The following is a 13637-nucleotide window of genomic DNA, read 5'->3' as shown; positions in this document are numbered from 1 at the left end:
TTATCAAATGGCAGAGCAGGCACGAGGGGCTGAATGGCCTACTCCTGTTCCTATGTTCCTATGACCAGTGTAATGCTTCTAAATATTGAACAAAACATTAAAATGTAAGATTGTTGGGGATTGTAATCTACTTTGGTTCAAACCACACACCGAGCATTCATAACAGTTTTAATGTAACTCAACATCAGCAAATTCAACCTGAGAACTGAATATTCCCAACTTTTATTTAAAAAAATATACACCTATCACTATGTGGTATTGAACAAACAGCAGATCTCGAAGAGAAGATGTTCAATAAAAACTTTCCCAAAATTATTCAAACATTAACAAAGTTACCTTGTCGATCCTGGACACAATTGATTTCTTCACAAAAGCAATTCTGGCATCAGTGTTTAGAGCCAGAAACTCCTGCATTTCCTCAGAATACGCACTTTCAGGAATGGCACAAAGTTGCTGCATAAGAAGGTGAGAAGATTATTTCCTTATCTGCTCCACATTGAAAACATCATAGAAACAAAAAAATAATTCAAGTCAACAAACAAAATTAGCAGATTTGGTCTTTTATTCACTTTCAGCTCCTTGACTATACATTCCAGGAAACTATGGTAAACCATCTGACGACACCTGGAGGTTGTGATTAAATGACGGCTTAAGAAAGACTATCATTTTGTTGACAGAGTTCAACTTAAATATTCCGAAACACATCATCTATCATTACTTTTCTATGTATAATGCAAATGATACAGGCCAGTTTCCAGTGATGTATTTGTATACCATGAGCAATTCAGCCAAATAGCGAATAAGCAGTGAAGTCACAAAATGTTTAGGCAGGCCACAATCACATTATAGTGCTGGATCCCACTTGTATTCAGTTTAAAACACGTGTGATTTGAAACAAATAAGATTCTGAGGGGGCTTGACAAGGTAGATGCTGGGAGATTGTTTCCCCTGGCTGGAGAGTCCAGAACTAGAGGGCATAATCGCAGGATAAGGGGTCAGCCATTGAAGATTGAGATGAGGAGGAATTTCTTCATTCAGAGGGTTGTGAATCTTTGGAATTCTCTACTCCAGAGGACTGAGGATGCTGAGTCGTTGAGTATTTTCAAGGCTGAGATACATGGATTTTTGGACTCGAGGAATCAAGGGATATGGGGATAGGGCGGGAAAGTGGAGCTGAGGTTGAAGATCAGCCATAATCTGATTGAATGGCGGAGCAGGCCCGAGGGGCCATTTGGCCTACTTCTGCTCCTATTTCTTATGTTCTCCAATTGGCAAACACCTGCCACAAAATTGCCCATAATACCGCAGAAATTGGCATTCTTACTGAGAGAAGCCACAGGATGGATGCTGTGGGAAATGGAGAACATTATACTGGGTTTGTAGGAACAGCATTTCTAAGGTTGGACTTGAATCACATTGTTGAAACTACAATGCTGAAAATTGACCCTGTATCTAACTGCGCCACACCAACCCTGGGAGTACCTAATTCTGATGCTGGGTGCCAAAAGTAGATAAATGTTCTATTCCCTTACTTTGATGAGCACAAGACATCACAAATACACAATTTATTTTTTTAAATAAAAGAGTTGTTTATGCATGGGCTAGATATATGCAAGAGAAGGACTGTATGGGACTGAATGAGGCACTGCAAGAATTGGTTAGTCTGATAGTGATCAGCTTGAAACCAATCTCACATAGGGAAAGAATCATGCGTTACTTTCTTCCTACCTTAAGAAAGGTCTCAAGAAGGCTTTTTCGAGCCTCAACTTTATCACTGTCCATGTTTCCAAATGGCAGATCAGGAAAGAGCTTCTTTGGTCCTTTCACATCTGGAAACCAAAAAAAATCTATCAATGAGAATATCAAACAAAATCTGCATTTAAAAAATGATTGTGACACTATTTGCTCGTGGTAGATTGGAAGATATAATGCTTTAGAAGGGCAAGGACATTATAGTTGGGTTACCTGATAAAACTGAAAAGCTCCAGAAGCAAACTCATTACTTAAAAATCACCACCACCCCCACCAGATGTGCATCTTACAAATGTTATTTGTAAGGATATATAGCGGGATGGGTAAGGAACCAGAAAGGTCACTGACAGGACTTGGAAAAGGTTTTGTGAGAAATGTGCTCAGAGACTGCCAAGTAACAGTTTAAGTGGTGTTTGATTGGTTGAAAACAATGGTGAGGTGGAAACCCAATTTAGGGAAATGTGGCAAGTATTAAAATATTCACTGACTTTACAATAAGTCTTATTAAAATTATACCATTCTGAAGAAAACACATAATTTATAGAAAAAATTAAAATACTCTTAGAAGAAATATGGTATGCTACTCATGAAAAAACATCCTAATCCATTCATCCACTCAATGGACCATAGAAGTATAATCTGTTCATAAGAACATAAGAACATAAGAAATTGGAGCAGGAGTAGGCCAATCGGCCCCTCGAGCCTGCTCCGCCATTCAATAAGATCATGGCTGATCTGATCCCAACCACAAATCTAAAGAACACAAGAAGTCGGAGCAGGACCCGGCCACATAGCCCCTGGGCCCTCTCCGCCACCCACAGGGCATTGACCGATCCGAACTCAGCTTCATGTCCAATTTCCTGCCCGCTCCCCATAACCCCTAATTCCCTTTACTTCTAGGAAACTGTCTATTTCTGTTTTAAATTTATCTAATGATGTAGCTTCCACAGCTTCCTGGGGCAGCAAATTCCACAGACCTACCACCCTCTGAGTGAAGAAGTTTCTCCTCATCTCAGTTTTGAAAGAGCAGCCCCTTATTCTAAGATTATGCCCCCTAGTTCTAGTTTCACCCATTTTTGGGAACATCCTTACTGCATCCACCCGATCAAGACCCTTCACAATCTTATATGTTTCAATAAGATCGCCTCTCATTCTTCTGAACTCCAATGAGTAGAGTCCCAATCTACTCAACCTCTCCTCATATGTCCGCCCCCTCATCCCCGGGATTAACCGAGTGAACCTTCTTTGTACTGCCTCGAGAGCAAGTATGTCTTTTCTTAAGTATGGAGACCAAAACTGTATGCAGTATTCCAGGTGCGGTCTCACCAATACCTTATATAACTGCAGCAATACCTCCTTGTTTTTATATTCTATCCCCCTAGCAATAAAAGCCAACATTCCGTTGGCTTTCTTGATCACCTGCTGCACCTGCATACCAACTTTTTGATTTTCTTGCACTAGGACCCCCAGATCCCTTTGTACTGCAGTACTTTCCAGTCTCTCGCCATTAAGAAAATAGCTTGCTCTCTGATTTTTCCTGCCAAAGTGCATAACCTCACATTTTCCAATATTATATTGCATCTGCCAAATCTCCGCCCACTCACCCAGCCTGTCTATATCCCCTTGCAGGTTTTTTATGTCCTCCTCACTCTCTACTTTCCCTCCCATCTTTGTATCATCTGCAAATTTTGATATGTTGCACTCGGTCCCCTCCTCCAAATCGTTAATATAGATTGTAAAGAGTTGGGGAACCAGCACCGACCCCTGTGGAACACCACTGGTTACTGGTTGCCAGTCCGAAAATGAACCATTTATCCCAACTCTCTGCTTCCTGTTTGATAACCAATCCTCCACCCATGCCAGAATATTACCCCCAATCTCGTTCAAATATTAATCTGGGTAAAGAAGTGCATTGCACATTTTACCATTATCATTTTACAGTTTTTTTAAATTACAGAAAATAACTACAGGAACACATTTTGAATGTGGTCAAGTGCACAGAGTTGAAAGTACAAGCATACAGGAATATACACTGCTTTGCATCTTATTGAATACCCTACAGGATACGTGATTAACTTAGCATTTTCAGAAAAGTAAAGATCGTAACACAAATCACTGAAACCGTTAAAGGCACCATGAAATATGGTAGGCTATGTACACAATGTATTCGTGCACTATGCCTCAGAATGCCTAATATAGGCTCATACTCAGGATTCCACATGTTGAGCTGCCAAACTCCAAGTGCCAAACAGAGATGAGGTGCTTCCTTAAAGGGAGAATGAGAAAAACAGTCAACCAGGGAACGCTTGATATGAAACTGGCAGAGCAGGAGCAAAGCCAGATATTTGCAGTGTATGCATGTGTACACTTTATAATTTCCCCGCTCCGCCACTCGATGCCACTCCCAATCTGACCTCCTGTTACTTTGGGAGATGAAACGCTACTACAGGTGGAGATTCACGTGATAGTTTTACAAGATTGGGATTTGCAACATTATCGTGTTTCTTACTCTTAATGAGTTTGCGTAGTTCTGCCTTTTCCTCCAGTCTGGTTTGCAGATTCAAGAATTCACTGTAGCGCCGATTGACGGTGTGGTACGCCACCTGCTGGAGAGTTCCAGGATTCTCGGTGTCCAGTGCAGTTTCGTACTGTTAAAATAACAGAAGAATGTAAAATAAAAACAGAAAATGCTGGAAATACTCAGAAAGTGAGGCAGCATCTGTGGAGAAAGAAACAGAGTTAACATTTCAGATCAATGACCTTTCATCAGAACTGAAAGAAGTTAAAGATTAAACAGTTTTTAAGCAAGTACAGAGCCAAGCAGTTGGGGGGGGGGGAAGGAGAGGGGAGGAAAGAACAAAGGGGAGGGTCTGAGATAAAAGTGGAGGGCAGGCGTGATTAAATGACAAAAGGGATGATGATGCAAGGCAAGGAGGGTGGTAATGGGACAAGTAAAGAAACAAACAACGCAAAGCAACTAACATTACTACAGGTTATACAACCTTCAAATCCCCAAACCCACTCAAAACACAATACCTTGTCAAATCTGTCAAATGTTTAATCTATACAAAGCCCCTGCAGACTTTTTCAATCTCTATATTGAATGTATTTTATTCTCTGTAAATATTTTTGATGTATGCTACAGGCAAGAAAATCCAAGAAGAGAAAAAAATTAAAACTTATTCTAAAAATACAATTTCTTATGAAATGAAATCTGATCACTACAAATCTACAAGTAATTATAGTGATCAATTTGTTGAAGCAGGGAGTCTCACCACCAACATATTTCAATGATCAAAAAATTAAATAAGCATCCATTTGCTGCTTTCCATCTGATTGATGTTTAAGTATATCTGCTTACTTGTTGGGGGAAGTGGCAGGGAGAAAGAGCTTGACCAAAATTCTCAGTTACACAGTCATTAGCCGGCAGTAACTGGGTCATTTCAACATGTACATCAATTCTACTCCCTCAAGCTACGACTTAATGACTCCTCCAAACTTCGAATGATTTCATCATCATTGAAGGTTTAAACAAGGTGTTCACAAGTTTTTTAAAAATAGAATTATTTGATAAAGCTCTTTTTATACGTTGCATGTGACTGAGACTCTTTAAGCATAATTTCAACCATTCTCAGATAACTTAAAGAAGCATTCAGTGCATATTCAGCATGGAATGCATAATAAAATTTTAAAATATCGGATCATCAAGTGAAATAATACATAAAGCAAGGAGCAAAAGTAACTCTGTGATAGCTGTTGCTTTTCTTATGTGTAATAGTTAAAAGCAAGAATGAGAAAAGCAATTTAGCCCAACAAAACACATTCCTCTGGTATCCCAGCTCTCCCAATGTCCAAATGCAATTCAATGTGAAAGTCCCTAATTTTGTTTCTCCACTGCTCTGCCCAGCAAATTACTCTGAACAATTAAGTGAAGAAGTTCTTCTGAATATTGGTTTTAAATGAATTTATTGCTAATTTAATGTCTTGTGGCCCTACTTTCTTAGCTTCCTTCAAAGTGATTTTCTGGCTTTACTTTATCTGTGCTATTTAATATTTTATATATCTCAATTCAATCTTGATGAAATCTCTTAAATGCCTTCTTTATCCCAACACTCGGCAGTTTGAGCTTTTCAATTTTTTAACCCATCGTCCATTACTTTCACACATGGGAACCAGTCTTGTTGCTCTTTTCTGTACCCTTTTAAAACGTCCCAAGGCGCTTCCCAGGAGCATAATCACAAAAATTCACACCAAGTCAAAGAAGGAGATATTAGGATGGGTGACTACAAGTTTGATCAAACAGATGGGTTTTGAAGAGCGTCTTCAAGGAGGAAAGAGAAGTGGAGAGGTTTTGGGAGGGAATTCCAGAGGTTTGAAGCTGGACAGCTGAGGCACGATCACCAGTGGAGGGGCGAAAGGAGTGGAGGATGCACAAGAGGCCAAAGTTGGAGGAATGCAGAGTTCTTGGAGGGTTGTAGGAGGTTACAGAGACAGGGAGAGGCGAGACCATGGAGAGATTTGAAAACGAGGGTGAGAATTTTAAAATCAAGGTGTGGGTGGACTGGAAGCCAACAGGGAGCACAGGGGTGATGAGCGAACGGAACTTGGTGGGGGTTAGGACACGGGTAGCTGAGCTCAAGTTTACGGACGGTGGAAAATAGGAGGCCAGCCTGGAGAACATTGGAATAGTCGAGTCTGGAGGTAACAAAAGTATTGATGAGTGCTTCAGCAGTAGATAAGCTGACGGAGTTGGGGGGGGGGGCGGAGACAGGTGATGTTACGGGGATAGAAGGCCATCTTTGTGATGGAGAGGATATGAAGTCGGATGTTCAGCTCAGAGTCAAATAGGGCCAGACAAGTCCTATTTTGCTCCTATCCTAGTTTCGCGCCAGACAAGTGCCAGGCAATGACCATCTCCAACAAGAGAGAGTCTAACCACCTCCCGTTGACATTCAACAGCATTACCATTGCTGAATCCCCCACCATCAACATCCTGGGGGTCACCATCGACCAGAAACTTAGCTGGACCAGCCATATAAATACTGTGGCTACGAGAGCAGGTCAGAGGCTGGGTATTCTGTGGCGAGTGACTCACCTCCTGAATCCCCAAAGCCTTTCCACCATCTACAAGGCACAAGTCAGGAGTGTGACGGAATACTCTACACTTGCCTGGATGAGTGCAGCTCCAACAACACTCAAGAAGCTCAACACCATCCAGGACAAAGCAGCCCGCTTGATTGCCACCCCATCCACCACCCTAAACATTCACTCCCTTCACCACTGGTGCACAGTGGCTGCAGTGTGTACCATCCACAGGATGCACTGCAGCAACTCGCCAAGGCTTCTTCGACAGCACCTCCCAAATCCACGACCTCTACCACATAGAAGGACAAGGGCAGCAGGCACATGGGAACAACACCACCTGCATGTTGCCCTCCAAGTCACACAACATCCCGACTTGGAAATATATCGCCGTTCCTTCATCGTCGCTGTGTCAAAATCCTTGAACTCCCTACCTAATAGCACTGTGGGAGAACCTTCACCACACGGACTGCAGCGGTTCAAGAAGGCGACTCACCACCACCTTCTCAAGGGCAATTAGGGATGGGTAATAAATGCTGGCCTCGCCAGCGACGCCCACATCCCATGAACGAATAAAAACAAAAGGACGCAGAGGTTGCAAACAGTCTGGTTCAATCAGAGACAGTGGCCAGGGAAGAGGAAGAAATCGGTGGCGAGGGAACGAAGTTTCTGACGGGGGCCAAAGATAATGGCTTCAGTCTTCCCAATGTTTAAATGGAGGAAACTGCAGCTCATCCAGGTCGGGAGCTCGGATAAGCAATCTGACAACACAGAGGCAGTGGATGGGTTGAGAAAAGTGGAGGTGAGGTAGGGTGGGTGTCATCATATGGAACCTGACATCATGTCCACGGATGATGTCGCCAAGGGTCAAATAGGAAAGGGCCAAGGATAGATCCAAGGACAGATTCCAGAGGGAACTGGGCAGGAAGAGAGCCATTGCGAGAGATTCTTTGGCTACGACTGGATAGGTAAAAGTGGAAACAGGCGAGGGTAGTCCCACTCAACTGGACAACAGAGGACAGACATTGGAGGAGGATGGTGCGATCAACCATGACAAAGGCAGCAGACAGGTCAAGAAGGATGAGGATAGACAGTGCACCACAGTCATTCACAGAGGATGTCATTTGTGACTTTGATAAGGTCCATTTCATTGCTGTGGCAGGGATGGAGACCTGACTGGAGAGGTTCAAATATGGAGTTGCAAGAAAGATGGGCACGGATTTTGGAGGTGACAACATGTTCAAGGGCTTTGTAGTGGAGAGGTTTGAAATGTGGCGGTAGTTTACAAGGACAAAGGGGTCAAGGGTAGGAAGTGATGTTGGGTGGCCAGCGGTTTAGTGGGAATGGAGTCAAGAGAGCAGAAGGTGGGTCTAATAAACAAGGTGAGCTTGAAGAGGGCATATGGGGAGATAGGAGCAAAACTAGAGAAAGATGCGAGTTCAGGGCTGGGGCGGGGGGAACCTTGGTTTGGTGGAGAAGGGAGGGATGCGGCAATGGCAGCTGAAAGGATGGTCTCAATCTTATTGACAAAGAAGTCGATGAGCTCCTTGCACTTGTTGGTGGAGGCGAGGGTGGAGGGGGCAGAGGAGAGGAGTTTAAGGAGCCGTTTGGTAGTGGAGAAAAGAAGCTGGGGGTTATCTTTGCATTCCAGAATGATCCTGGTGCGGTGGGGAATTTTAGCAGACGACAGCAGGGCCCGATAGTGCCTGATGTGGTCCAACTAGATCTGGCAATGAATGGCTAAAGTAGTTGTGCGCCAGATATGTTCAAATCTGCAAGCCTTGGACTTAAGGGGCTGAAGATGGGGGCCGTACCAGGTGGGAGAAAGTAAGGGTTTTACTGGGGACAAGGGCATCAAAGTTGGAGGTGACGGTGTGATTGACCAGATCAATAGCTGCAGAAGTATTGTGGCGAATGGAGAGCCAAAGGCTGGACAGTTGAGAGTTTGAAAGTGCCGTTTTAAGTCAAGTGGGGGAAGAGTTTTTTCCAGGGGCAGATGCAAAAGGGGTGGAGGTGCTCGATGTTACAGAGGTAAAAAGTAGTCGATCTTTGTGATGGAGGCATTGGGTTAGAAGCTCAGCTCAGACGAGAAGATCCCAAGATCATCTCCTGATTTGCATTGTTTAGCCTGGGCATCATCAGAGATGCTACAATTGACCTCACAATCCTTGACCGGGCAGGGGGAATCTGCCAGGAATCCTATTCTGGAACATTATCCAATGACTCCTGCTGGAGTGTGCATGTTATCCGAGGACTAAATTGACATCAACTGTGTTGCCGCCATAGTTGAATAGCCTACTCAGTGTCTCGGCTCACACACGAAAACTTGTGCAAGGTACCAGAAGGTAACCAATGTCTGTGGAATCATGCTGCACCAAGGAAAAAATGGCAATAAGAAAATACATTCATCACACTCTACCTCCCCTCCTTCTGTCTCCTTATTGTTTCCAAGGTGAATGCTAAAACCTGGTGTTGCTCTGCTCAACCTCAGCTATCAGCATTACTGCTCCACTGAAAGAAGAAATCAGCAGTGAAGTGGGCTGCTGGGACTGGCAAGTGATCATAGAAGTGTCAAATTTTGGTGCCCTTGCCATGAAAATGGTAAGAATATGATGTCCTCATCAAGCATTTAGCCACTGAGTGGAAAGGTTGTTTAAAAATTTCTTACAGGTTTTCCAAGCACTCAAAAGCACTCCAAGAAAAGATAGGATAACCCCTTGCACATCCATATTCAGCAATGTCACCCCTCTCCCCTGATTCTGTACAAACATGGACAATTACACAGTAAAAGTGCCCTTCTGTAAATGCTATGTTAAGAAGGTGTTGAGTGTAACAAGAAGACTGATTTTTCTCCTTTGGAAAATGAAAGGTTTATACCTTGATTGTTAATTGTTAAAATATTTTCTTTTTATAATTTGCAATGTTTGTAATAATTGGCTTCTTCAAATAAATAGTATAGGGACATATGCTTTGAATGAATTTCCAGGCAGGAGGTGATTGCAAAGCATCAATCTAGAGTATCACTAAATCATTGACAGCATCCAAGGTCAGCCTTCTGTCCTCTTATACTAAGCATGATCTGAAAAACCCTTCATTAAACAATTATTGTGTGGTCACTGACTGAGCAGGAGTAATTTACCAGATATCGCAACACGCCACCACTGCCATGAAGGCTGTCTGTTATTTCTAAAGAGATTGCAGGTTCTGATGTCGATCTCTGGTATTCAATACTTGCACCAGCAAACAGCACTCCCAATTTTCCAAGAGCACAGCAATGATTTACAAGAAATGTTATCAATTTGTTGAACGATACAATCACACACAGATGCATACATAACTTGTATTTATCTAGCACCCTTAACATAGTAAAACATTCCAAGGCGCTTCACCAGAAATATGTGATATCGAGCCAAGTAAGGAGATATTAAGACAGGCAAAGAGGTAGGTTTTAAGGAACATTCTATAGGAAGAGAGAGAGGTAGAGAGGCGGAGATGTTTAGGGAGGGAATTCCAGAGCTTAGGCCGAGGCGGCCGAAGGCACAGCCGCCAATAGCGGAGCTTAGAAAATCAGAGGTGCACAAGAGGCCAGAACTGGAGGAGCGCAGAGATCTCGAAGGGTTGGAGGAGGTTATCGAGGCACATATGTATGCAACACACACAATCGTAAAAATAGGACAGCGAGAATATAAGGGCCTTCAATGTGCAGGAGAGCACAATGCATTGGAACACAGTAACTATCATGGTTTCTCTCTGAAGGCAACGGTTCAAATTTCACACATTGATGCAGAAGGGTATAAAATTCAGCATCACAAATACATTCAAGTTTTTAAAAAAATGTTGTTAAAAATCTTAGCTTTTCCTTTCTATGCAAGTTTTCTTCCCTCCCTTTCTTTCCTGCAAGCATTGAATCCTTGCACTTATAAGGTTCCATAGGCCAAAGTTACCATCTGATACCTTGTGCAAGTGGCCATTATTCTCGTGTGGATCTTGACAGGAAGTGGCAGCACACCATTCAACCACAGGGGCAGGTGGAAGGGGCATGACAACCAAGTCAGTTCTCACTAATGTCCACCCACGTGCACTCCCAGAAGAGGTCACCATATCATAGAGTCATACAGCACAGTCGGAGGCCATTCGGCCCATCATGCCTGTGCCGGCTCTTTGAAAGAGCTATCCAATTAGTCCCACTCCCCTGCTCTTTCCCCATAGCCCTACAAATTCTTCCTTCTCAAGTATATGTCCAATTCCTTTTTGAAAGTTACTACTGAATCTGCATCCACCACCCTTTCAGATTATAACAACTCCCTGCGTTAAAAAATTCTCATCTCCCCTCTGGTTCTTTTGCCAAATATCTTAAATCTCTGTCCTCTGGTTACAATTTCTCATTTACTCTATTAAAACCCATCATAATCTCCAATATAGCAATCGTAAGCAGGAACCCTGACCAATTTCCCCCTTCACAACCTGAGGGCACTGAAGTCCTGGCTGAGGTGAGCTAACTCAGCACAAACAGGAGATTGAACCTGTGATGTTCCTGGTCTGTGCAGCTCAACCACTCAATGATTAAGCTCACCGAGTCATCGCAGGTACCACAATCGCCCAAACCTCAACAGATGAGTATTATATTGTACAATGACTTGTTTCATCACCCTAAAGTGACTTGCCTTTATAGTATACAGTGTGTAAGGATGAAATCCCCCTCCTCTGTGTTCTTTTGCTGTGATTGTTTCACTGATTCTCAAATTGTGAATCACCACTGGTGTATCTGGGCTGCAAATTGGTACAAAACTGTAAGTGGACACATTCACTGAAGTTGGTGAAGACGAACGTACAGGTCCTGCAGGCACAACATCTAAGGAGTTATAGGTTGAACTATCTGATGGAATAGAATCCTTCTCCTGAAAAGATTGTCGTCTGGAAAGAATTCGGATTGTCTCATGAGCTAGCACAGTCGTGGAGGTTGCTAATTTAGCAAACGCCTCCTCTTTCCCATCATCATCAACAACATGCTCAAGGCCGAGAGAAGCTGGGTGATGGTCAAATGATGGTAAGCTAGTATCCACATCCGAAACTGTGGATTCTCCTAGGATTAGCTCATCACTGCTTGCATCTTCTGCTGTATCAAAAGTATTAGTTAGTTCTGTTGGAGTCAACCTGTCCGCAACCATTTCTTCGGTTGTTAGCAGTGTTAAAGATTCTGTGGAATCCTTTCTCACATCAGAAAGGGGAGAGTCAGATTCAAATTCCTCACATGAATAGAACAGATTTAACTTATCTGGTCTTTGGTGATCACAGCCACTGGTAACATTTCCTATAGATTTCTCAACTCTGTCATTTGATTTACTCGCACATCCATCTATTGATACATCAGTCTCTTCCATATTGGGTTCCAAATTATCAATAACATCAAAGCTGGGAAAATCTACCGCTTTGGGAGTTGGTATTTTTTCAACAATTACCTCTTTTTGGGGTTTCGAGAGCAAGGAAGTTGGCACCTCCGGCTGCAAAGGTTGCTCCATCACATCAACTGCCTTACTGCTTGATTTTGTAAAAATCTCTATTATAATACCATTTATCCAATCTGGGTCTGCCATTTTTCTTATAAGGGGTAGAAGCACATTGCACATGATCAGCTCTCTCACCACAAACCTCCCTGTCCTGGTTTCCAGATTGGGATAAGGTACCAACACGTGCAAAAGCAAATCGACAATGCTCCTTGCGTAATTCACTTCTGTTGCAGGGCTCTGAAGGGCAATATGAGGGTCATTGACTTTGCAATATATTTTCCACAAAGACTGAATTTCCTCCGCTCGGTGGCGGCCAATCTTTTCATGCATTGTCTTTTTTGCCTTCATGTAAATCTCCAGGTGACAGCTGCATAAAACAAGGATTTTTTGTGCCAATCCCTTCCTGTCCACACCCTCCATCCTCCTCTTCAGTTCCAAAGCGATGGCATGCATTGCTCTCTGCACCTCATTCTCAAACTCTGGCTCCTGACTGACCGTCCTGTACCAAGAAGTGACAAAATCCCTGACTATCTTGGTGATGGTGTCTTCAATCTCCTTGGCCAGCAGCAGTTCTGAGTCTGCTTGGGGTGGGCTGGGCTCCAACCTGATAAACCTCTCCAGGTGGACCAGGTTGGTGGGGCTGAGGACCAGCTGTGAGCCCAACCAGCCCCCTAGCAACACCAGCAGCACCGAAGCACATAGCAACCAGATGTTGAGGAGCAGCTGAAGGAAGATGCAGGCCAACACCAGGACCCCGAACCCCAGCCACTTCCTTTGCAGCAGCAGCTCGTTCAGCAGCCGGCCTGAGTCCTCGACACTCCCCGGCTGCATCCTCTCAGCATCCCGCGGCGCGACGACAATAATCCACCGTTTGCAGCTTTAGCCAGCAACAGACCGGCGACCGAGCTTTTGTTTACATCAAAATATCCGGGTAGGATTAAGGTCACGAACTGCTCCGCGGCAAAACCAAAAGCAACGCATCAGCGCCACCTGCAGCACGGGAGGACCTCACCTTCAGCGCCACCAACAGCACGGGAGGACCTCACCTTCAGCGCCACCGACAGCACGGGAGGACCTCACCTTCAGCGCCACCTGCAGCACGGGAGGACCTCACCTTCAGCGCCACCTACAGCACGGGAGGACCTCACCTTCAGCGCCACCAACAGCACGGGAGGACCTCACCTTCAGCGCCACCTGCAGCACGGGAGGACCTCACCTTCAGCGCCACCTGCAGCACGGGAGGACCTCACCTTCAGCGCCACCTGCAGCACGGGAGGACCTCACCTTCAGCGCCAC

At 44.0% G+C, this 13637-nt stretch overlaps 1 protein-coding gene across 2 annotated transcripts in view; it reads right to left on the bottom strand.

The window, feature by feature from the left end:
* The window catches only part of snx19b (sorting nexin 19b), a 167133-nt gene extending 153847 nt beyond the window's left edge, over positions 1 to 13286 (bottom strand). For both annotated transcript variants that reach the window (XM_067970992.1, XM_067970993.1), the window contains exons 1-4: positions 11499 to 13286; positions 4262 to 4400; positions 1729 to 1829; positions 337 to 453 (exon numbers count right to left, since the gene is read on the bottom strand). In XM_067970992.1, coding sequence (XP_067827093.1) covers positions 337 to 453; positions 1729 to 1829; positions 4262 to 4400; positions 11499 to 13172 — 2031 coding nt within the window. In that variant the 5' untranslated portion in view covers positions 13173 to 13286. The remainder of the gene's footprint in view (positions 1 to 336; positions 454 to 1728; positions 1830 to 4261; positions 4401 to 11498) is intronic.
* Between the last annotated feature and the right edge of the window lie 351 nt (positions 13287 to 13637).

Source organism: Heptranchias perlo, chromosome 33 (genome assembly GCF_035084215.1).
Source record: "Heptranchias perlo isolate sHepPer1 chromosome 33, sHepPer1.hap1, whole genome shotgun sequence".
Lineage (NCBI taxonomy): Eukaryota > Metazoa > Chordata > Chondrichthyes > Hexanchiformes > Hexanchidae > Heptranchias > Heptranchias perlo.
Note: the sequence above shows the minus strand (reverse complement) of the source record. Positions and strands in the feature narration are given on the sequence as shown.